The 27148-nt window shown below is 33.0% G+C and overlaps 1 protein-coding gene across 4 annotated transcripts in view; it reads left to right on the top strand.

The window, feature by feature from the left end:
- Positions 1-16227, top strand: part of LOC123015763 (ubiquitin-like-conjugating enzyme ATG10) — a 19664-nt gene extending 3437 nt beyond the window's left edge. Inside the window, exons 1-7 of one of the 4 annotated variants that reach the window (XM_044415684.1) lie at positions 12989-13071; positions 13132-13235; positions 14330-14465; positions 15505-15658; positions 15712-15797; positions 15852-15934; positions 15992-16227. In XM_044415684.1, coding sequence (XP_044271619.1) covers positions 13162-13235; positions 14330-14465; positions 15505-15658; positions 15712-15797; positions 15852-15934; positions 15992-16076 — 618 coding nt within the window. In that variant the 5' untranslated portion in view covers positions 12989-13071; positions 13132-13161 and the 3' untranslated portion in view covers positions 16077-16227. Of the gene's footprint in view, positions 1-10498; positions 10733-12988; positions 13072-13131; positions 13236-14069; positions 14249-14329; positions 14466-15504; positions 15659-15711; positions 15798-15851; positions 15935-15991 lie in introns of those variants that run through there. The other 3 variants (XM_044415686.1, XM_044415687.1, XM_044415685.1) reach the window with 3 other exon arrangements.
- The last annotated feature ends 10921 nt before the right edge of the window (positions 16228-27148 follow it).

The raw sequence follows: 27148 nt of genomic DNA, 5'->3' as shown, positions 1-27148 counted from the left end.
AATGTCAAACGCAAAATTACAGTAGACCAGCTATTTTTTTAAATTCTGGGCAAATTGGTATTATTTTCGTAACCTAGCAACGGATATAATTTGTTAATCACACCCTGAGGTGCCCTTCTGGGATTGGTGGATTTAAGAGTCTAATAACTTTCTTATGCAAGCAAAAATTACTTCTTCGGCTGCACTTTTTGGCGACCTATTGCCCCCGGCATTTGACATTTTTCTCTGGGGCGCGAGTTCTGGCGCACCCTGTATATCATAAAATCTCCTTAGATTAGGTTTGGGGTTACGTCAGTAATTTTCACAAAAGTCTATAGTGTATACAGGGTGTGTCAGAACTCCAGCCCCAGAAAAAAAATTAAAGTAACATAAGATACCCGAAACATGAAAAGAATGTTTAAAAGATTCTATCTGTCAAAAAAAATTTGTGATTCATTTTTTGACATTTGTCATTTTATTACGTCTATTTAATGATACTGATGATCTTGTATACATTTTTTTATAATTGTTTAGTAAAAGTACAAAAATTTTGCGAATAAAAGCCATAAATAACATTAAACAGAGATACAATTCAGGCTACAGCTTCCTTGTTTCCTCTTCTAATAGACTGTAACAAAAAAAACTTGGAAAATTCTTTTTCCAACAGAAATAAATAGTCAAAGAGTAGAATTTAAACTCTGGTATTTGGTATCTTACCTTACATTTCTCTTTGGGACGCGAGTTCTGGCGCAGCCTGTATACGCAAATTTTATACAAAAAAGACAACAAATAAAGGAAAATGGGAGTTTATTTAATGGGTAACATAAACAGTTTATTGACATTTTACATTGCCAATCTAATAACATCAAATGACTAGTGGTGGTTCATACCAACATGTCAGCACTTTGACAATTGTTAAAAGAATTTTAGATATGTCTTCTTTCATAAACACCTTGTAGTTGCACCAATAAGGCTCGCTTTCTGGAAACTCATTTAACGGAGAGATAAATTTAAACCTCGGTTAAACCATGGTAACACCAATCAGATCAGCGCTACCTTAGCAACAATAGAACAAGAATTTTAACTGAGATTTAATCGTAACARAAATCGGGCCTTAAAAATGAAATTCAGTATTGCCAACTCAAACAGTCATTCTTGATCATCCGGTAGGTAATGATTTAATTTTTTAATCTAAACCCAATCTAGGAGATATCATCTCATTAAGTTTTTTATTACATATGAGAGCATTTTCCGGACAGCTGTTTTGTTGTTAATCAGTGAATCTTCTAAACGATTGCTGTAATTAAATTCTCGAGATTTTTGTACAACTACCGCTTATTTACCGTTTGTTTTTGTCCGTTTTTAATTATGTTGCTTGTAGAATTTTTAATTGGAAAACTTACCTTCATATGAACAAAGAAACGTTAACGCTCCAGATTTGCATTATCCACCTCAATCGGGATTTATTTGTTTTAAAAAAATTAATGCCGGCCTCGTGTTTAGACGTTTGTAAACAGCTGTCGGGTTTGTTTCAATTTCCATAAAAAATACAACACACGCAACAAAAATTGAGTTGACACGCAAAATAACCAAAAGTATGATAACTACAGGTAAATTACGTTTTGAGAGCTTTATGAAATTTTTCTTTTAGATTCATCATCTAATTTTAAATGGGACGCAAGTCATGCGGCTCACTTCGTAAATGCTGACAATTAAATGTTGTAATGTTGAGTAATCAAACACAACTCTTATGAAATTAAAATTTTGCACGGTATTTTATCATGTCACTTAAACTCTCACTGCTTTTCTAAAAAAGTTGATAAACAGGCGTAATTAACTTAATTGCAATTTGAGTTTACTGAAATATTTTTTAAAGTTCTTTGGTGGTTTATTGACATCAAAGAATGGTCTCGTGGAGAGATGCACGTATATGGTGTCATGAGTGATTAGATTCCTTTTGTGACATGTGGCTCACGCTAAAAATATTCTTGAGCACCATTAAATCTTGATAGAAATTTCATTCGACTAAAGAATTAGGCAGTGTTGACAATGAGGAGAAATGGATGTTACCATTCAAGGCCCGATGATTCAGTCTAAAATAATGTTAGATTCGAATGATACGTTACACGTATAACGTCAAAAATAAATCGTAATTCAACAATAATTGCACAAGTTGTATCAATGGATTTAAGTGACAACAATAGTGTTAAACAAAAAGCTCTTACGTCAATGAGTGATGATTAATAATTGTAGTTTACTCGATTTGTGGAATTTTTGAATCCAACACGAGTTATTGACAGATGTTCCTTTTGCATACAAATTTTGACACAGCGATACTACGTGAGTTACCTAATAAATAAGCGAAGGCAATATTTACACCGTGAAATTTAATAATTAYTGTTACCCAAAGGGAAATTGAAGTGATCGGTCAAATGGGGAGCATGTATTTAAAATAAATAGCTATTTTTTTTAATCGTGGGGTTATGCAAATACAATGTTATGCAATCGATAAAATGAGTATTAGTCAGAAAAGGGGGAAAGTCACTTACGTATAAATATCTAATGGAAATTTTCCTGCGTCATAGTCGAAAACTTTGCGGTACTCACTCTAGTTTTGACAAATTAATTTGCTTAGTAACAATCTGTACTTAACACAATAAATTCTTATTTACCAACTTGTTATAATTTATCACAAGTCAAAACAAAAGAAAATGTATGGAATTCTTAACAGGATAAACATAAATTATTTATTAAAAATAGCAGAATGATTATTTCTTCCGGTCGATACATCACAAGCCGTCCTTACAAAATGGTGMGTAAACTACAGCAAATTAACGGTGTTAACTTGTCGTTCATAATTATTTAATTAAACACTAAGGTATGCACATACATTATTTGCAAAACATAAAGCAACGGACTGATTTTAAATTATCCATCAATTAATGAAATTATCTCAAAAAGGAACGCRCTGAGTCATGAATTCTCGTTACGTTCGATTATATTGGGAAAGGTGTCCCATGGTGTGGGACAAGACAAGACGTTGACAATCAGATGCATTGACAATGAAATGTAATGAAGAGTGAAGTCTAATCCAATAAGAGGAAAGATGGGTATACAGAAAGAGTTCTGAGATCTCCTCTGACTATGTAAAGAACCCTTTACAAMGACAAGATTCTGTATTATAAAAATTAAAAATAACAATATTCTTTAAAAGCGACCGATAATAATTATGTATTTGTAAAAAGTATTATTTCATTATATGTACATCGGATCGAGAAATTGAAAATTTTCTCTAATTTCTGACATGAATCTACGCAGATTAAAAAGAATGAATTTTCATTATACTAAAAATTCAAGTCTATTAAAAAAAATAAAAAATTGACAATTTGTCTTTTTTTCTCATGTAGAAAAATATTCTTTTTCACACAGTGAAAACAGAAATTAAAAATATTGATACGTTATTGAGTTATTTGGGAGACATATTAATATTGATTTTCCCATTTTCCCTCTACCTGCAAACGGTCGAGTTCCCCTTAATAAGACGTTAGGAGTTTTCACAATGTTTTTTTTCTAGTTAGTCTCTAGGTAGTCGAGTTGCAACAAAATAGCATAAATGTTTAAAAGTAGGCAAGCTTTGTAAAGTTGTCGATTTTTGAATAAAAAAAGACAATAAAACAGTGCCTGAAAGAGAAACTATAGTTTCACAAAAGGCAAAAATAAAAATTTTCTGTATTATTAGAAAATAATAAAATAATCTTACAAACAGGGTGTTGGGCCGTATACAATACTAGAGTTTCCAGTAATGGATTGAAGTTTTTAAAACCACTTTTTAAAGAATATAAAAGAATGGAAAGAAACTTCTGTTGGAATCATGCGAGTGTGTGTAGTACATACTTTTTTATTTTGTACGTAAACACGTTTTACTAGATCAAATTCGTTTTCTATTGTTGTTGTTAAGATGTGAAATTAAGACAAAGTTAATTATAATTAAGTGGCAAGCAAGCTAAAAGCGAATTAAAATTACAAACGGAAATTAAAAACTTAAGAWTAACCGTAATTACAATTAACTCTCGTATATCTTGGGACATTACTGTGACGCCATCTACGATCTGCAATTAACCAGTTACCTTTTCCTTTACCTCAAATCTGGTCTATCGTTGACGATTAAAAAATTGTATAAAAATCAGTATGGTGAAACGAGCCACATAATTAGTGCACTCCAACAGGTGTCGGGAAAAAATATACCAGAGCACCTGATGAAGTACAATAGACATATGACAGAGGGCGTTGAAATATGCAAAAAACCGTCAGAAATGGCAAGACGGATGATGAGAAGTGCACCACCGCTGCGCGCGCTACTTCAGGTACCTGACTTTCAAAAACCCCAGCCTAGGTACTGAGGTAACACGCGTAGCAACAGGCAATGAGGAAATCCAAAATAATGAAAAAAAAAAAAAAACTGACTTACCAACAACATCCTGTTACTTTGTTTTTACAAAGTCTACAGGGTGGACCACAAAAAAGGAGATAATAAAACACCTGTTTGAGAAAGTTGATTGTTGCGAAATAYTCTAGTCAAGGATTCGCAAAATCATTAGTAAATGTGCCGGTCGCTTTGCAGCTTTTCAAAACGAGTCCAAGGTTCGGTGACGTCACTCGGTCGGTCGTCTGGAACCTTGAAATATTTTGTATTTTTAACAGAAAAAAAAAAAGAAAGAACCGGCACGGTAGCTGGATAATGACGGAAATGCTTATCTCTCGAGCGGAGTGAATTCCAAGAACGGTCGTATACCACACGTCATTTTCACCATGAAATCTAAGTTTAGAGATGCGTCCCAAGGTTTGAGGATATCCGGCGGTTAAACGCGCCGCTTTCGACCAATTGTACGAAATGGGCCAAGGAACGAACACAATGAACAAATTAAATTTAAATCGTCCAAGAAAAGAGTGTCTTAATTCCGCGAATTAAAGTTCAAGATCACACAACACAATCACCACTGAAGCACAGGTTCGTTTTCTCCCTCGTCGTAGTGACAAAGAGCCGTTTGAAATTCCATCCGCGTTTCGCCACTTGTATTCACCACTCGTGCGACATCCGTTCTAAAACTGACCACGCCGCAAACTTACGAAGAATCAAGCCGGCTGGATCTTTGTCGGTGGGTAAAACCAGCGGAACGGACCAATCGGCGCACGAGGAAATGTCGAGTCGATCCGAGACGTCCCGATCTTTAAATTTGTTGCGTGTGAAACGGGTCTGTCTGGGTCCTTAACCTAACTTAACGGCTGCGACACATCCCGTCCTCGTCTCGCTCGCCACACCCGACATCGATCCGTCTCTTTTTAACGTCTGTGAAAATGTATAGTGCATCGTGAAAACGTCTGCATTCCGCGAGAAAACGTCTGGAAATTATCCACCAATAATGCGCCCCCTCCTTGTCCACCAATCACATTTAAAATATAGACACGCGGCCAACCCACAATGGTTAATTACCGCRATTAACCAACCCCTTCTTTTTAATGCGCTTAGCACAGTTCACTGCGAAACATCGAGTACATATACCGATACGGGTAGAACGCGACCAGAATCCGCTGACGTCACACCGCCCCCATCGCTGGTAGTTGCTAAGGCGGTCGTGTTAAAATGGACATCAAGTGAGCCAAGGTCGTCGCAAGGACTCCAACGCTAACATTTGTCATTATCGGCATTCCTACGTTAGGTGACCAGTTCTTGTGTTCCCGATTCGAACCAATGGCATGTCATTGTAGCACTCACCAGCTGCAATCACTCCATCATCTGTAATCTACCAATTTCAGATAAAATCACGGAACACTTTCAAATTCCCAAGCATTGTTACCACAAATCCGAACAAAAATTAAACTTATCAGAAAATAACACTGTTCACGCTTAACAATTCATTAGCAAGAAATTTCATAATTAGTACCATCATGAAGTTTGCGATAACTAATTACAGGGACTCCATAATGACATACGATAATTGTAAAAAACGCACCAGATAACAGAATTTAATTTATATAATAGAAATGACGTTAGATCACGTGAGAAAACTGAGACGTGTGTGACTAATTCTTAAGGTTGTTTTTTTAAAAAGTCATGCGCAAAATGCAATGGCAAAAAATTGAGGGGGGCCTCAAATTTATTAACAACCTTGATAACACAGCTAGGTTACTGACACCTAGATAAAATCAAGCAAAAAGATTTTGCAGCAACCATATTGTCACCACGTGGATAGCAGAAATTGAGTGCATCGTGAATTCTCCACAAGGATGTCTATTAACAATAAAAAACCGTTGTTAATGTTCCAATGGCGCCACCAAGTGCAATGCATGTTAATTACTGTCCTGGCGTGTCATTCGTGTGATTATACGAATTGAAATACGCTTCCACGAAAACCTTCAATGACTGAAATATTTAAATAAAGGACAGCTTTTATTTGCACCTAAGACTTAAASGAAATTTTTAAAATCAGTTTCCAAAAAGTGCAAACTACATTGTTTAATATTTTTCAACATTATTTACACACGATGACGCATGATTCATATTTGTCATCATAATAATTATACGGGATTTGAACACGTACGTAATGTGATGACGTCACAATCAGATGTATTTATTATGATGATCTTTTTCTGTTTTACAATTATAATATGTACAGTGTTATCTTATCGCAGTATAAATCAATCGACGATAATTATAAACCAGGTCAGGAAAACCGACAATTTTCCGCTTTAAAAATAAATATCACATTTTTTTACCAAAATACAATTAAACCGGTACATACACAACAATCGTCAAGTAGGTACTAGTTTTTAAAACTATACCTATGTAGATCAACTGGTATAATAAACCGTTTCAAATTTCAGTATACAACCTATTAATAGTGATACGTTTTTATATAATAGTGTTTAAGTCGGCGTAATTTATCTGACAACGTTGGACACACGTGTGTTCCTACATTGATGTTCATAATAATTACAAAATAGCCCTTATAATGGCCTTAAATTAGAACAGACAGACGCTTGAAATGTTAGACAACACAATAGAATTCTTTTGATTGTATAGAACCCGAAATAGCTGACCATGTAATTTTAGTTTCCAGTGTGTGTTATGACTGCAATGTTTAATTTACGAAATATTGTGGGAAAGTGTTGCATCTGCTTGGAAAAATCTGAAAAATTTAACACTTTTATACCTGCATAATTTTTTCCGTGTTTGAAGAATACAGGGATGTCCCAAAAATTTGGAACGATACGACAAAATAACAAAATATGATATTTTTTTTCCTGGAAATTACTTTTTGTTTAAAAAGTCAGGCAGTAAATCACGTGGTTATCTAATATAAGCCATTTTTCAAATTTACGTGTGTCTACATAACACGAAATTCATAATATGAATAATTTCTATTAACAAATCAAAGATTATGTTCGAATAAAATTAGTAGTCAAACACTTTCATACTTAAAAAAATGTTTTAATCAATATTTAACCCAATACAGTTACTATTCAAACCATACACTCGGAATACTCTTGGTCACGTTTTTACTTACATACATATACACATTCATAAGACTGACATCATGAGGTTGGAATACAATTTATTTGGTGACAAATCAACTATTTCGGAACATTATTATTTTATTCTGAACATCTTCACTGATGAAAAAGATTTTTGTATGATAAGCATGAGTGAAAACGATATGTAAAATAGTAGTTGTTTGGAATATGCATCAGTTGTGTGGTCACCGATTTACAAAACATGAAAAGTTAGAAAATGTACCAAGAAAATTTTTGAAGTTTTTAGCACATAAAGAAGATGACACTTATCATCCTATTAGGTTTTCGCAAGAAGCATTGTTAAATAGGTTTCAACTTTCTAGTCTTGAAACTAAGATAAAAATTTGCTGCAATAATGTTTTCATACATATAAACTTATACACACCAAAATTGATTTTCCTCAACTGCTTAACAAACGAAATTTGTACTACTGAATTCTAGAAACATTTACTTTAATTACTTTGACACTAGTCAAACTAACTTTAAAAAGAATCACCACTTTTTAATATGTGCTCTGAAATAAATCAAGTTAACATAGATATATGTTAAGTCTTAACAGTCTTGTGTAACATTAGGGTGATATTAACAGCTTAACGAATGTAACGACGAAAAAAAATAATTCTGACATTTGAAAAATCGTATGAGCTACGGTTTATTAAGATAACTTGATAAATTGACGTTTTCAAGAGAGAAACAAACAAAAGATTTTTTCCTTTTAATGTCACAATATTGGCACCGGCAAAGAATCAAAAATCAAAAGGTGATATGGTTCTTAAACTGATGCGAATTAMAGGAAGGAATTGATCTTGTCAAGTTATTATTTATAAACAAAACCTTAATTTTTATTCCCAAAAATACTCTAGATTAAAATTTTGCATTTCTCTAAAATAAATAAACTTGGTACAAAACATTGGTACTATGGATCTAGCTGTCAAGTCAATATAAATATGGCCTCGCTCTCCTTTTTGCACTCCTAGGATTCATAACTTGAGATACATTGTTTTAATTGCGTAAACAGGAAACATCTGATTAATTATTATTTTTTTTCCATAACATCACAACAATCTGCTACATCAAAGGAAACAAAAATTTTGGAAAACTCACTTTTTTATAAAATAACACTCGGATCAYAAGTTTTTTATAATTTATCGGTATTGTTTAAACAAAATTCGAATCATGTGTGACATCTGATGAAACACCCTTATTGAACACTCGGTATTTGAGTAACATTGATTGGCATATACTTTTTAGAAACGTAATAAGCTAGGTAAAAATGACAATGGAGTACTAAACAAAAAACGCTAAATGTAATAAAAGTAGAACTGTTGAACACCTGGATGATATCGTCTTATTATCATTCCCAATACAATTAATTGCAATCACTTTCTAATTTGTGAATCATGGTAATTTCTAGTTGGAACTAACAATGCAAAATATGATTTCTTCCAAAATTAATTAACATCTGCATGTAATTAATTGAAGGGAAAATAAATGTTTGTTTTAACAAAATCATATTTAAACTAAAAATATACATTAACAAAAAATAAAATAGAAGCAAACGAATAATTGGTTTCTCCCTTCTTGGATGGAATCTTGAGAAAAGAATTCATAGCATAAATTTTTATTTGATTCCATCGATGATTGTTTTAAGGAAATAAATCATTTAAACTTTTTTGTGTACATCTGGTATGTTTAAACAAACTGAATTATCCCTTTTTGTCGAATTTAGAACAATGCTTGGTCAAAAATTTCCCAATTTCACGTGATGTTTGGGCTTTATTGATAAAAGCATCCGGTAAGTAAAGCTATCGGTGCATTGACTTAGATTTGAAAGAAGGTTATCAGACTTATCAGTGAATTCTTCTTTTCTAAACGTAACCACCTGATGTCGATTTCAGTTCGACAAAATGTATGAAAAGGTGTTAAGAAACGTACCTCGATCGTGTGTGAAGTGGGTCAAAATTATTCGGTGTGGAAAATAGGTCGAGTCACTCACCACGAATCCGTCTGGTCCCATCATGGGTGCCCTTTCTCCCCTCGTGTTATGAATGGGCTAATCGGGCGGCCATAATGTTGAAGATGAATAGTAAGCGTGACGTAGCACCCCCTGTCTAGACAGACAGGGTTGGGGAAGGCCACGGCGCAAGCACGGACATGCAACGCGACCGGAAGTAAAGACGCGAAAATGGTGGCAGAACGCACTCTCCACAATTCGCCCGAATTTATCGATTTTGGGCGCCGCGTGCACGTGCACCCGATAACCTTCTGGATCATAGGCGGCATCGACGGTACAAAAATGAACATCAACGTCCTCGGCTAACCAGATTCGCAGCCGATGGCATTGACGACACCGGCCCGATTCACACAGCCACAATAGCCCCAGAGTACGTTCGCGGYAAGAAATTCAAATCGTCCATTACTCACGCYACAGCACAAATTTCGGCTAATCCCAAGATCGGAGATTAGGATAAGAAAAATTCTGCAGCTGCATACAGCCGACCATGCATTTACMATTGACAAAGTTTGCAGTGTCGAGAACACCACCCAACTGGTCGGATGGGTTTTTACCTGCTCAGGTACCTATCCACAAAATTTTAACAATGGGACCCCGTAAATGACTAATGATTTTCAACCGAAAATTCACATCACTGAATCGCGAAAACACTTATTTAGAAAACACTTTAATAAATTGCAGTTGTAACACACCGCGCACCGCTAAAACTGCAACACCTTCTCGCTGCCGCGTCCGCGGACAAAATGAAACACACCAAGGACTGACTGAGAGAAGCACATGTCTGGTGTAGAGTCGATCGCGAAATGCACCACTCGCTCGTYTATTTCTATCCTTGTTGCTCGCGGAGAAACCGATGAGACGAACGCCGGCAGTGCTTCGCCRAATTTTACCACGCCCGTAGGTAGCAGACCTTAGCAACGGTTGCCATCTCAACCAAATGTCTTTTCGCAGAATGGGTGGGGGAAGTGTCTAGAAATTATCAGACATACGTATGTACCCTTTCCTCAATCGTAAATAATTCGCAATAATAATCAAATTACAAAAACATTCGAATCGGCGGCGAGACGGCGAATCAATTTTAATTCGCTTCGGAGAAACTCTACAAAAAGAAATTAAGGATAATTGTCGATAACTAAATGCTTGACTTTGAAGAAAGCATCAATCAAAGTGAGTATACCTCTATCATAAAATTTATTATCGCAGGAACGTGACCATTTCCTTTACTTCGATTATTTACCGTTACAGGGTGAATAAAATTCATTCTTATCTCATTCACATTCTTGAAAAACTTTCCTATCTGAGTATCGAGTATTAAATGATAAAGCGGTTCCGAGAAGTTTGTTCATTTTCTAATTCTCCTAAATGCATGTACGGATTCCAGAACTTACCGAGAAGTGACCAAGCTTCCTCTGATTATTATATTCTTTGTAATACTGCATGAAGACATTTTTCCAAGATCTGTATGTTGGGGTATTCCGCCACTAACCATAGGACAATCGTTATATTGTTAATTTTAAATAAACTAAAAAAAGGCAAATTAATTCAAAAGAAAAGATTTTGAATTTAGTACTAAACATCCAAGAAAATTAAGACAAAGAGTGTAATTTTTATAGAGTTGTACATACACTAATAGCAATGAAKACACTCCCTCCTTCGTCGTTCGTGCTTAGAAACTATGTTTACGYAGGAAAATTATCATTTTTTACTATTAGCTACCCTTTTTATGTTCAAAGACAAACATTTACAATTTAGCAAAGAATAGTTTGCGGAAACAACGAAAGAAAAAGAGAGCAAAACACGCCAACGAATTTATTATTTTAATATTTGCGATCCATGTCCAAATTTTTGGAAAAAAAAATCAAGAAAAATAAATCAAACCTATTAGAAACGATTTCCTTGGAAGTGATTCAACAGAAAAAAAATGATGAAAACAAATGATGACAGTGTCAAAACTTTGAAGTATAAGTAAGTAAGTGACTTTTCTCTTTCATTCTCGTGGATACAATTTTGTTAGTTATTATAACAATGTAAAATTATCTTAACAAAGAAATAATTCAAGTGACCCCCAAATGTTGTACCAATATTTTCAAGTTAAATAACATTCTTAATAATGCAATTTTGTGAGTTTTTTTCGGTTACAGTATTTCTATACTTTTAAATTTTTTCTAGCTGTTTGGATTTCTGTTCTATTGCGAACAGAGTTCTCCCCCTTTTTATTTTTTCATACAAAACACCACAGGATGTAGAAAAGTCATTTCGTGGAAACAAAAGCAGGAAAAAGTTATTTAATTTTAATTAATCTTGTGGTATTTARTATTGATTATAGTCGTCTAACGTAATAACAGCATAAACTGACATTATACTTAWRGGTATTTGAAAACAGCTGTTCCCKTTTTGCTGGACCAAATAACTCAGTAATAAAGTACATACTTTCTGAAAAAACATTAATACTAATTTTGGAAAATAACTTTCTTTTACAGCTCTTTCATTATTAGAAGAACAGATTACAGGTGCATTGTCCTAATGTGGTAAAACGTTTCTTTTTAACGATTATGACCGGTTTTGCTGTTGCTTACTTACATACGAATGATACTAATAGTAACATGAGCAGCAGGTTTTTGCGAATGATAGAAATTTTTGAATGTCCTTAGCGAAAAGCGCTTTGAAAGATCCACGATCACGATGATAACTGCTTGATTCGGTAGCTATTGGACAGAATTCACCTTCAAACACTGTTAATTACTTGTAATTAGGTAAACATGATTTTTTGATCAATTCACACGAGTATTACCTTAAAACACTTTGTTCTGTGATTTCGGTGAGATTGATAAAAGGTTGATCTTTAATGTTATAGTATGCAAATAGTAAAATAGTCATGGCTTCTCAGTTGAAGCAGCAACCCTCGTATTTCAAAAAAAATCATAAGACTGTCTTTACGTCCTATTCCTACTGGATGCTTCGTCGATAAGTCGAATAAGTCARTACACAGTAGCAATCCTTTAGGAACAGAATAAAAAAGTTGAAGCATTAATAAATTAATTATTAGTAATTTCCTTTTAGAGACTTGCAAAATTGTAGTTTAGTGAACTTTAGCTCATTTTCTTTAATTATCCGAATGATTCATCTCAAATGTTTTAAATATTTGTTTTGTGATTGTGATGGATTTAATCATATCTTTTTTCATTACATACTGTGATTTTTAATGAATCATCTCCCATTTTAAAAATTTGCATTTACTTATTTGAACTTTGCAATTAACGTGTTTGTATGGTTGTTTTGGGTCAAAAATAGTTTAAAACCTGTCTTCACAAAATTTATCGCTTTTAGTATCACACATGTGGAGTTGTTAAAATGTAGTCATGCTGATAAGAGAGGAGTGAATCCCATGCTTATTTTACAATTTGCTTCCAAAGTCCAAGGTTGTGAGAACTTGGCAAAAAAATTAATCAGAACTTACCTGATCAAAATTTATGTTCTGGAATAGTTTTGTAGCTAGTATAAGTTTAGTGAGTATTTTAATGCTGCTTAAAATATGATAAGAGTCCATATTTACAAAATGTTTTTAGTAATTTGCTAAATTGTATAAATAAATTTGAATGATCCGAAAGAGAAATATTACGTTGGAAATTGTGCACAAACCGGAAGGAACCGACCCATTTGTTACTAGTGGGTGAGTTTGTTCTTGATGTACGTACATTGAAAGTATGTCAAATATACGTCTGGGTAGGCGCCATGACGTCAACGACGCCTACACTATCGTTCTCAACAAGGGTGGTGCATAGGCGACTCGTCGCAGTTCACAATTTTACGATAAACTGAACAACATAACGGAAACAACCAAAGTTTTATTAATGAAAAAATCTCGAGTCRGAGTAATTAGCCGCGATTTATTTGACAAGTAATCTACTTTCTCTGTATTGTTAAATAGACTTTTCARGAATGTATAAATTGTAGGAATTTACGATTTATCATAATTGCTATGTGTACCATGACACATTTCTGATTTTCTGGTGAAATATAAAAATTCGTGTGAATGGACCCGTAATGAAATAAAAATATCTGCTCGAACAATCGGTGCTAAAATAGAGTTGTTTCTTGGCAGATTTTTCCATCGCTCGCACCTACCTCTAGTCGCATTTTCTTATCTCTCCACGACCTCGAAATTTGCATGATGCAAAGTCGTTGACAAAAATCTCCATGATTCATTCATAGCCGCATAAAATCGGGGTCGAATAGATTTTAGGGTTTTTATTGATGGCCGGCAATTGTTGGTAGAAGTGTTTCTCGTTGCGCAGCAGGCGGGAAACATTTCGCAACATTTATAGGGGGAGATTACTGTAATGACTTGTTGCAGTGGATGGAAACAAAGAAACACATTAGAAATTTCAACTGATAAATCACAAATCCAGTTGGTATTTTTATTGCAGCTGGTCGACTTATGGAGTGGGCGTAATATCTTTAGGAATGCGCCATAGATATGCAAGATGCAATAAATTGCAATAAAAACTTGCCGCAATGAATCATTCAGCGTCTTTGTTTGTCCAAACTGCATTTTTGTCTAGACGATGGAGGCGTTTTTTAACATTTACTGTCAAGTAAATAACGAAAACCGTAAAAATAAAACACGACAACGACGATTTACCACCAAAATACTTTTTCTTTATGGCCAGCAGGGAAAGAAAGGTTGGCACCCCTGGATTATTCGCGACGACGGCCTTTCACAGACACATCAACTTATTTACACGTGATTTTTATTTTTCTCAGATACGCCCACCGAAAGACGATGTCAGCAGACAACGATGTCGGAGGTTTGAGTTACGAAAAATTTCTCGAATGCATTAAACAAATCGTCCAAGTATCAAATGACATACACGACGGGTGGCAACTTCACTCAAAAGAGGTAAGTCCCAATTTTGGAAAATAATACAAGTTACACTAGATAAGTCTTAATAAGTTTAAAGTATGACTGAAAATACATTTTTGGCAAAATTTAAGAAATATATGCCCATTTCTGCGCATGACAAATTATATTACGGTACCCTATGGGTATCCAAAATTAAAATTCTTTCTTGGACACTTTGTAAATAAAGTATAAATAAAATATCAGTTCTGCAAATCCTTCCTTGGGCTTTCATCTCATGTTACTTCAGCGAAAATTCTGTTATAGCTTGTCAATTTTGATAGCATAATTATGGTATTTACCTCAAGATTGAGTTCTCGCATGTACAAATTTTACTCATGTAATGACATTTATAGCACCTTGTACAACAACGCATTTCTTAGCTAACAGTTTAATGATAGTCCTATTTGAATATAAATATTTATAAAAAAAATTCTAGGTGTAAAAATTTTAATGTCTTTCGTAGGAACGTGATGGCGTGTTGCTAATAGTAAAAACAAATTTGCGAATCGGCTTGAAACCCTCYGGGAAGGCTGGTATGCAAATTTGCTAAAATGACATTCATCCACTTAGATATTTTCTAAAAGTAATTATTTTTTACTTGTTTTGTTGTATAATCATGTATTTACTATCGCGCGGTAGGTTTAATTCCTGTAAGGATAATCATAATCGACACGATAAAACAAAGATCAAATCAAAACTTTCAAATTAATGAGATTTAATTGCACACATAAATACCGCATGAAAAACGTAATGTCTGTAAATTACATACATTCTTCCTCTAAGTAGTCTTTATTGCTAGTTTTTCTTTAATCCTCACTTCTCGAGTTAAGATGTATGAAGAGTGCATTTTCCGAGGTAATAAAACAGATCTTATTTTAGTTTTTGCAACGGCAATCTTGTAACTACGTATCTGCTTCCATCCAATCATCGAAACAGTTTCTGAATCACAATTTTCTAGTGCTTTCCACCCATTAATGATTTCTTTAACATGCACGCCAGCTTCACCCAATTTCCCAATGAGAAATTTTTGTGTTAGGGTTTAGATAACGGTGGGTATATTACGAAAAAAACCAGTCAAGAATTGGAAAAATCGTCAGAGGGAGCGAAATTGATCGCACTTTTTGAATATCACGTAGCTTACAACATTAATTATGGTGTCCCAATTTTATGTTTCTTAGCATGGAAACAAGGTAAGCACTTAATCAAGAACTCGAAAAGGATAATAAAAAGAATTGAATTGCAGATGGTAGTTTGCTTCAAATAGAAGAATATTGCGAATACAACAAGAAGTTTTCACATTACGACATTCTAAGCACATTAACTCAATTGGTAGAGTAATTACATTGCACGATATAAAATATTTGTCTTGTAAATTGATTCCAGGATCATCCAGTTTTATGCAGACCATTCCTTACATTACATCCTTGCAGAACTAGAGATATTTTAGATACGTTTCAGAATAAGAGGTATAATTATTATTGTAATAATACAATTTAATTATACTGAATGATGGATCGTTTCAGCAAAAACCCGGTAATATCATGGTTGAGTGTGATCAGCCCGTTTCTTGATCTCAAGTTAGATGAAGAATATATTAAACTTTGTTGAACAATTATTACGATAAAAATGTTGGAATTGCATTATTTCTATTTTTTAAACCGTCTATTATTCAGTTGATGGGCACCGGTATTGTATGAAAATTACAATGCATGTACTTAGGCACGTGTTTATTGAGGAATAAAATAAAAGGTCAAAATGTTATTTATTACAACTATATGGCTGGAGCTTTCAAAACAATTAATTGTTGCATAAACTGTTCACGAGTAAAAAAACTGTTTCTTTCGTTCTGAAAAATGTAAGCATGTCTTTCTGGGTGATAAGGAAGGAAAGTGGGCAGCTTACGAAGAATTCAGAATTGATGTAAAAGTTATTCCGAGAATGCTGATGGTTCATTGGATGATGCACCGTTACACTCGAAATTCCTAAATAAGTGTGCAAAAATTTGAAACAAAATTTTCGAGGTGTCAGAAATTGGGTCAAGTTTAAATACATCAGGTAACAAGTCTTTTACATAATGGTGACAAAAGCAGTTAGCATATTTATGACGAATTCTTTAAACTGACATTTTCAATGGTAAATATTAGGTGCCATTCGCAACACGGGAGGTCTTTGACAGTTTGCTAGGCTTTTGGAAAGTTGTTTAAATAATCCTTTCGTTATGTTCATCCCCGAAAACCGTTTCTTTGGTGATGAATATTAATACGAGGCAACTTTTGACTTTTTTCGTTATTCTGGTTTTAGACAAATGGAGCTTCCGGTTTTGTCTATTATTAAAAACTAGTTTTAACCTCGGTTTTAACATATTTCTAGTTGTGACATTTGACGAATGCTTTTAAATTAAATTCAGTAATGTTAGACGAACATGTGGGAACTGGTTGAGTTCACTCTACGTGCCAACAATAGTACAACGAAGGATCAGTTGCTGTATAATCATAATGACTAGTACAAAAGACCACCGTTTTGTAGGCATCCAAAGACAGTTTATACTGTTATAATACAAGCTGAATTGCTAGAACAACCCTAAAGCAAGAATTTAATTATTTTCGGAATTTCCAATTCGCCGAAAGTGTTACCAAATCTCGGCCTAATTTCAGACTTACAAAAACTTACCCAAAATGTAAATGTCGCAATAAATTGATTAGAAAGTTGTTAGTGWTTCATTACATTAGCAACAATGGGGTTTCCTGAYTTTCCTGTATAAATAAAAATAAATTACCCGGGCAGATTGAAAAGACGTTAACATTTTCAAATATAAAAACTAACGATTTAATTATGATCGTAAACCTTGGTTTAACCCTAATCCCAACTGCTAATTAATTAATAAATAGGAGATAACCATCAAAACTTCGGTAAATACGCTGCGGAGAACAACTCTGATAGAGCAATTAACTCTTGATTGAGCATCGAAACGTTAGAAAAACTTCCACAACTGGGTAATATTATTTATTATTGCAATTCGAAGAAACTTAATGCTTTTGCAAGTGCTCTGATATGGTTTTTTAATACTCAAGGATTTCTGAAAAAAAAAACAACTCTCTTCATACAGAATATCTAATAGGCATACTTATTTCCGCTTGGTGACTTTACCTAATTTACGACAGACTTCCGGCTTTCAAATTGAAATAATTAATTTGTGGTTATTCAAGTGTAAATATTTGTTGAATTAATTTTTCGGTTAGGGTTTACGTGTTTTATGCAGTTTTTAAGGAAAAATGGGCACGAGAATCGGTTTAAATTATTAAATAACAGGAATGGACCCAAGCAACAACTTGCAAATCGGTTAAAATTTTCAAGACGAGACGTGTTTTTGTAAGGCTCAGGTAGTAAACCATCTGTCCCTTTTGTTGGCGTAGTTGTCGTTTTTATTTTCAATTTTTTTCCAATTTCGAAAGATTGCACGACGGATAAATAGGAAAAACCACAAAGGTGCATCATCTTGACTCATGTTGAAACGTATTGTTTAATTAATTATCTAGATCTTTTTTTTTTGTTTACTTCACGTCTATCATTACATAGTAGGCAATATTTGAGAGAAAAAAACTTCATTATAAATAATTACAATGTATATTTCCTGTCGAAACGACAGACCTGTCATTATTTATAAATTTCAAAATATTGGATGACTTTTTAAACACCGAAAATAGGGTGGGAAACGACTTTGTAATGATTAAATGGTTGTAGCCTTAAACCATTGTCATAAAATCCGGGTTAAACTTTTTTAACAGATATGACAATAAAGTGTTTTAGACTAATTTGTTTATTAAAATCATTGGCTGTATCGACAGCAAGGAATTAAATAGTCCAAGTCCGGGTTCATAACATTTTGCATTACAAGACATTCACTTCTATAACTGTGTTCTTTAGTGCTGCGCCATGCTAAAATATTGGATCGACACTTCCGTTTATTTCGCAATCGAACCAAAATTTGGTAAAAAAATGCGAAAATATTAGCACCTTGTTAAAACCAATATTTGAAATGTTTATACAACAAACAAAAATTAAAATTCTTCTTAAAACTCTACTTTTGTGGATTTTTGTTTGTAGGTAAATGAAATTTAATAAAAGTTATTCAAATTAGACTTTGACTTGCGTCAATGTATTTGTCTGGTTGTGCTAGTTATCAATTCATGAAATAAGTTTATTGCAATAAATATCATATAAATCATAAGTAAATTATTATAAAAAATGCCATATGTCGACATAATTAATTTATTTACGTATTTAGCATTTCAGGCCCCTATGAGTCAATATTGACAATCGACTTAAAACTAAAAATGTTTTAATAGTTTTACTTAGAATTGCAGTTGGTAGAGTGTGTGGATGCGTTACCAACCTTGCCGTGTGAAAAGTCCATTCCGGGTGGTATCGGTTGGTGATGTTGGTATCGGTGTTAGATATTTGCAGCCTTGACGACAGTCAAGGTCAACGTTTAGAACGCAGACGGGATTTACCATGAAAAGTCGACGAACTTTAAGTCCGTCATGCACTGTATCGCACTATTAATAAACTTGTGCATGTTAATCACATTCTTCATTTTGATGTACCAGAAAAAATGCCTCATTATGAAACAAAAATGTGAAAATTAATTTGGCTCGGCAATTAACTACTGAGTCTAATGAAGTTGCCACATCAGTCTGCTCTTTTGGCGTTTACTTAAATTATTGCTTAAGTGCAGGAAGATCAATTAACACATGTGCGCAAGTTTTGACTTAAGTAGGACATCGATGGCGCTTATGTATAATTATAAAAAGGATATGTCGTGTTGTCTTTTTCTTTCGTGGTTTTTCTATACTTTTCTGCTTGTACAAGTCGATGAAACCTGCAATTATGGAATAAAGGAAGCGGGAAATAATTTTGAAGCACAGTTTTTGATTTATGAGGTAATAATTTTATACGCATATTAAACGTGATACATTAAATTCATTTTTGTTTTCGGTTGGCGTTAATTAATGTAAACGGGAGCAAACTGAATAATTTGTCATCTCGAGCTAGTGCTATAATTTGCATTTATTAATGATAGATCAGCTGGCTTCGTCCTACCGAAGGACGATACTATCACCTGTAATATTGCAAATAGTTCAAAAATAGTTTGCTTGAATAGTGGCGACAGACAGTCTAAATCTAAACGGTTTAATTTTAAGAAAAAATGAAAATATGCAAACAATTCTAAATATTTTTAATATTTAATATGTTGACGGCTGCCAAAAATTAAAATAGATAATTTATGTTACAAGCTAGACGCTACAAATCTTTCAAAACACGATTAAACTATTTTTTTTTTAAATACTACTACGTAAAAAGAAAAGAAAAATCGCGAATTATTTATTTTAGGTATGTAAGCAGAAGCACACCACTCTGTTATTGTCTCTCTTTGTTTGACCAATGAAGTTTCATTTTTGCATCCTTGTCTGTGGGCTGTTCAGAAGATTGTTACACCTTTATAGAAAATGAAAAGACGAATTGAGTTTTTACACAAAAACTGACCTTTCAAAGTTTAGTTGGAAAAAAGTTTCGCCCACGTTTTATCGTTGTCATGCAGACGTTCATTGTTATGCATTGTTACACTTGTATGAGTAAAAGACTTTAGAAGCTTTGAGATCAATGTTTCACAATTTTTTGTGATTTATATTTACATCTGAATTATTTCTTTCTTTTTAAGTAGGTTTCTGAAATACATTGACGCATTTGTTTGGCAGATTTATTCTTAAAATCACCTGAAAATACGTTGAATATAAAAACGATGAAATCAGCCAGAATTAACGTATTTTCAATTTTAATTAAATAAAATKTATTGACCCCTATACTTGGAAAAGTATACGTGACAGGTTTCCGCCATTTTGATTCCGAAAACACACCAATATCAGTGTGATCTCGTTCCAGTTTGAAAAACGCCACTGAAAGATAATTTAAAAGAATGACACACTAAAACTTTAGATATTTTGACTACTCTGTTTCATGAGTCTAATTAATTAGGTTGTAAACATGGGCGTATTGGGCGGTACACCTGATAAAAATAATATGTATAATAGAATAAACTCAGACACTATTAATAACTACTGTCATGTGCTCGAGCGCAGTTTTTTCAATGCATGAATTGCGAAATTCATTTTTCAGGGAAAAGACACTTTCAATTTTTTTATGTAAATGAATTTTTTACCGTAAAAATCAAGGCGAAATAAATTTGGTTAATCCGCATTGCGAATTTTATTTCTCGAATTATGATTGTTTTAATGTTAAAAAATGAGTCATGATTTCGCGAAATTAGCCATAGGTCAAACAGAATTTTATCAGAATAAAAATTTATAGACTGTCGTTGTAACAATAAGAAAACATATCTAATCTAATCGCGATGTCACCAAAAACGGAAACGGAGGGACAAATGGTCATCCTGTCTGTTTGTACAAAATAGATAAAAACAGTCAACATAGCCTTGATCTAGGCGATTTATTGGCGACCCTCTCCCTAAAAATGCAAATGCACAACGGCGCAAAATATCGAAAACAAGTGACTGTCAAAGTCCTCCCCGGTTAATTAAAAGTTGACTTTGGTTGGCCGGTATAGAAACACATACACACCTCTCCTCACATCTCTTAAATTAGTTTTCTTTGTCATAGAAGCACGCAAGCTAATGGCGATAGCGTTTTATCCTTGGCCAGACCGTCGGCCTCGTCTTCTTAAAAAGTGTAAATATATAAATAGCACGGCAGAGTTCTGCAAGGTCGTCGATTTCAATGTCAGTCGATCGCTGTTTATATGTATGCATTTGCCATAAACATTTTCGTGGAATGCACGATCGCCTACCTTTGTTTAAAATTTCGGCCAGACGAGCTCTACCAAATTGGGAACTAGTCGAAGCGCTTTGTTCGCCACCATTGGCGGCGCATTTAACGGGGATTTCGAAAATTATTACTCATACGACAAACGAAATTTGATGTGAATCATCAGCAATGACCAAAGTCGCTTCAAATTTTCTGACTCACTTTGTTAACATTAGCTCAACAATGGAATTATTATTACTACTAAGAAGAGAATTGTATTCATCACCCTATCAAATCATGTGATTGTGTATTATTTTCATCTTGCAGAMATTGTTGTTAATACACAAACGCATGTTCACTGCAAGATATCTTATTAACATTACGTTTACTTTTCGCGTGTTCGTTGAGGTATTTATACTAAACGAGATAAACTATTTTAAAACCACATTTCAATCATAGCTTCGCATTTTAGCTTGGTGATGAAAGCTTAGAATTTTTAAGAAATTTCTACTTCCTTAAACATATTATCATTGTTATTTTGAGTCATACGAAGGCCTGAAACGTTAGTCATACAACGGTTGTTGTAAATGAGAAACATATTCATACGTTATTATTACAATGATTCTTGTCAGTTATATTGTCCTTTTATCTTATTTCAGCCTTCGTTCCGACTTTAACTGCTTGCATTTTTTTGGTAATTGTAGACAATTACTGCATCATTACCATTTATTTATTTTTACTAAGGTTTCTACAAAAATTACAATATTAAGTAAAGCAATAAAATTCTCCTAAAGCTCACTAAACTGTTCCAAAATATTGTCCAAAACGTATAACATATCTCAGCTAAGAACTTAATCTCGAAGAACATCTAGTTTCAAAAAGTTATTTACAACCTTAAATTATATGATTGACAATTCAGTTTTTTTCTGAAACTTTTCGTAATGTTTCAAATGTGTGATTTCTCATCTTTTTGCGTCCTGTTTGTTGTGCTTTTTTTTCTAATTTCAAGTTTTTTTACATTGATTAAGCAGCATATAATTTTGCCTCGATGCACAAACCTYTTCGAATGGTCCGTATACATATTTTCAAAGAAAGATCTAATTTCAGGCTCATTTACTTCAAAAACTATTTTTACTKTAAAAMCGATTTTTTAGCCTCTTCTTTTATTTCGGTTTTCCATATAAATACAAAATATACATTTTATTTAATTACATTATATTGATTAAGAAACTCTTAACTTGTACACCATCCAATTCCCAAAAAATACTTGGTTGTTGAAATGGATTTTGGATGAATTTAAGTTTATTGACTTTTAAAAACCAGAAACATCAAAATCTTTATTAAAAGTGACTTGAAATATCTAGCCAATCAAATTAGCAGCGTCAGTGATGAAAAATTCCATATAATTTTAATTAGATTTTATACTAATATAGACAACTAAATAGGGCTCACATTTTTTGCTTGCACAAATTATAATTTTCTTTCAATACAATAAATTTAATTATATCCATAATCAGATATTTGTATGCAGTATCATTATGTATTTCTGCGTGAGACAGATATAATTTTATTTGTTATTCTACAAGACAATACCGTTATACCCATTATAAGGGGACGGACCTACAAGGTGTAATCTAGTACTAATCTTTTAGTAGAAATTACTACAAATACTTTACATAACACTGCCAAAGGTGCTACAAAAACTGTAATACATCAATGAGGAAAGTGTTATTTTACAATATACCTATTTTATTTATTTTTTTAATTTGGAGGGGTGTAGGGAGTGGGGACTCTCGTGACCGAATAATTCGTCTAATTATTAATTCAGAAACATGCGCTACGTAGTTGTCAGTGTCACTACACCTGTGTTAATTATTAATAGATTTATATTTACCAACTTTACGTATTCAATTCAACGCCATAGACATCCAAGATAACATTGCGCAATATTATTTTTGATAAGAACAATACACCGAATCACAACCTCCAATCAATTTTACTTCTGATAGTAATTTAGTTTGAGCAAGAGTCAGTGTATTGACGTGTTCATTTATAAAATAGTTTTCTGGAATATTACGCGTCGGCGTACGCGTCGTAAGAAACGTCAAAGTCGTAATACCACAACAAACACTCTTTTCCTTACTTACCCTTTCCACAACAGTGGCCATAATGAAAATAAAATCAAGATTTTTTCACTGAAAAAAGTGTATAAAACAACACCATTTCGCAGTATAGACAAACTGCAGCTATGCAGTTTTGCCAAGCATGCGCGAATCTCRTAACCTACCGCAGTTTTAGTTTTCCTAGACCCTGATATCGTTTTTCAACTTTTGATTTGATTTGGTTGGGATAGGAAATTCGATTGAAAATAATTAATTTAGGTGGCAGAAAATCGCAGRATGATTTATTTGTACGCTATAAAAATCATAAACTGCACTTCCGGACATCCGTCACTTTATCAAACTCAGTTATCAATTATGAATTATTAATTTCCAATTTTTATTTAAATCGTTTCCTGTTGTACACAATCGCAAAACGGATATGGAAAAAAAACACTTCTTTTCCTCGTGTAGGTTATTTACCAATTATTATCCACTGCTATTTAGCATGAAAATTTGAATTAAGTTGTTTTTCTATGTAGGTATAATAATTCTTAATGAAAGAACAGACATGTATCTAGCTGATTTTTAATTTAATAAAATTTACATTTTAAAATCAACCGGATGCTTGAAATATGAATTTCGTTCACTAAATTTTTCTGATTTATTTAATGAATTTTACACTATTTTATTATTATTTTAAAACGGGAACGTAATTAAGAAAAATGCTAAATTATCCCCACACCAAGGCTAAGAATAAAGTAGAAAACGGATGTGACCTCCATTAAAATAATTGTCCATAAACATGTTTTTTTTAATCCAAGTTTCATACTATTATTTTTTGCAAAATTTTCATTTATCGGGTACTTATATCTCCCTCAAGCCGATTAAATTCGTATTAAAAATCCTGCCGACCAGCTGCTCCTAAAATAATTAGATCCAACACATTTTGGACAAGTCCTGTGACAGGTGCCTAAAATTTCGCAGGTGCTTTTATTAATTATTGAACCGTACCGAGCCTGATGTCCACTTATAATTGAGATTATTTTAAGATTTTCATTGTCGAAAGAAGGGGGGATCGACCGAACGGAAATACCAGCGAGCCGCAGTAATGTGACGATTTCCGGTTTTAAAAACTACATGGACCAAACGGTATCGTGGGCATTTCCGTTCGTCTGATGTATTAAGATGTGAAAGAAGTGAAAAAAGAACTACAAAACTAGATTTCAATATAAGGTAACGCAAGACTAGACATATCTTTTTTAATCGGTCTGCTCGAAGAATTAAATGTAATAAAGTCATTTACGTCAATAAGAGTTAATAGCAGAAAACTTCACGGTATTTGACATTGGAGTAAAGTGGAATTGCTAAATTGAGAAATTAACAACAGATGAAAAGAAAGAAGTACAAATCTCACAATTTTTAATAGCCAAAAAATTTTGATCGTGTTTTTTTTTTATTTATTTTAAGTAAGTGCGAATCATTTACTGAATTGATTAATTATAACTGCATGCTATAATGAGTGGCACTTTTTAAATAATTTAATAACGATTTATTAAAATTTATCCTCATTTTCACAATAATTGCACAATAATTTAAGCTCATTTAAACGAGATCATTAATACGGGTTTCTATAAAAATTAACTGTTGAAACGATGTGTTTATAACGTGTTGCACATTTACAGTTTTTAATTTTTCTGTCCTTAAAATGAGAATATAAAAGCAGGTTTTAAAATTTTCGGGCGGGTGACTTCTTATAAGACTCCTCTACTTACTAAGTATCTAAAATTTTAGTAGTAAAACCATTTTTTGTTTAAATTTAATTCATTCGTAATATGTATTCATTTTAACCACTAGTAATTTTTTTATTCAAATATGCATAAGGAAATTGTTAATTTTTATCAACACTTGTCCCTAATTGCTCATATCTTATTTTTCTACTTTAGGTCTTATTTACACCTGTGATAACATGAGTAATTGCCATTAATTTATTATTTGTTTTAATTATTTCTAGTTCCATATGTAGAGTGAGTGGGTCACTTGTAACATAATATTTCAGCCAGAGATTTACACTACACATGAGGATTTTAATAAATCTTACTAATTAATAAGGAAGTGGCTCCTTCTTAATTAGGATTGTAACTGAATTAACATCATTAGAATATATTAATATTTAAAAAGTTTAAAACTATAGGTATACTTAGATGTTAAAACAATTAATGATTACAGTAATTGTAGTGTTTTTAGTCTTCAACATGTATAACACATGTAAATCATAATTACGTTTGAAATAAAGTTATTTTTTGACGTACCATCTTNATAATCTTTGATTTACTTACCTTAGAACAGCCATACATTTTTCTTATACAAGATAATACACAGAACTATGTCTTGTAAGTAGTCTTTTTTTAAGCAAATTTATTTTGAGGCCGTTGAAAATTGTAACAGTAATAAAATTTAAGTACAAAGTTAAATTACTTTATTACTTCCTTTCCATGAAATAATCTTTGTCTTTTTTAATTGTTTTTGCGTGATTAGTCTCTATTTGATTGTCTACTACGTCTGTATCCAAGACAGTAAGTGGTACCGTGCGATAAAAAAAAATAAATTAGAGTAGGCGTCGATTAAATTCTACAGTTGGCAACATATTGGCTGGGAATCTGGGCTGGAAATTTTCCACACAAACTGAAAGTGAAAATGACCATTCACCGTTTTCGTCTTGTACAGTATTTTTGTAATAACTTGCAACAATAAAAATTCCCTGCTCTAAAGTGAACATTATTTCACTCAAAATAATAAATAATAAACCGCCTACTCTAATTTATTTGTTTACGGTACGGTTTACGGCACGGTATTTACTCGTTGCTATCCCAAATTCGTTGGTAAGCCTTTAAAGTCGTCGCCAATAGTATATTAAAAAACAAGTGATACAAACACTCTCATTGTGATACGAGTATCACAAATGCACGAGTTCACAATGAGAGGTTGTAACACGCGTTTTTTTATACAATTTTTTCTATTGAGCGCTTTTGAAATTGAATTTATTGCATTATTTGACAGTTAAAATTTTTGACATTTGACGTACCTATGCGGTACCCAAATTGCTCCAAAAAGCTTAAATGGCATTAGTTTCGATAAAATGCGTCGAACTGCAACAATTTCTCACGACAGTCTATGGCCAGTAATGGTCAAAGTATTGCATAAAATGTCGTCAAAAAACAGTGTCACAAAATTGCATTTTGTGCAACTGTTTTCAGTTGCACAAGATGCTCATTGTACACCGAAATAGAAAAAGTATTTCGGCGCTCTAGAACATTTTTTAGATATTTTATTAAAAAAACTAACAAAAATCAATTGCGAAAAAAATGTCATAAGCGTCACGAACGTTAAGGACTTACCGATCTTACACAATAAACAATTGTCTTCGATCTGTAAAATGTCCTTATCGTTCTTGATGCTTAATATACTATTATCTATCTAAACACAAAATGCAATTTCCACCAGTGTGGTATTTATTTAATGAGCTGTCAACGCATTCATAATTTATTTTTCAACAAATTAGTGTGACAATTGAACAAAAAATTGCAGATTGTTGATTTTATTTGACTTGGCAAGATTAAAATGTCTTCACGTATTTCGCGGTTTGTCTAGACCGTTATGATTTATTTGTTCGATTTGTGGARCAACAAATAAAGTAAAACTTTTGATAAAAAAAYATAGAATTATGTTAATGAGAACCTGAACYACTTGGAAGGGTTATCGA

This window comes from Tribolium madens, unplaced genomic scaffold, assembly GCF_015345945.1.
Source record: "Tribolium madens isolate multiple individuals breed KSU strain unplaced genomic scaffold, Tmad_KSU_1.1 Scaffold_19;HRSCAF=116;Tcas5.2_LG9, whole genome shotgun sequence".
NCBI lineage: Eukaryota > Metazoa > Arthropoda > Insecta > Coleoptera > Tenebrionidae > Tribolium > Tribolium madens.
Note: the sequence above shows the minus strand (reverse complement) of the source record. Positions and strands in the feature narration are given on the sequence as shown.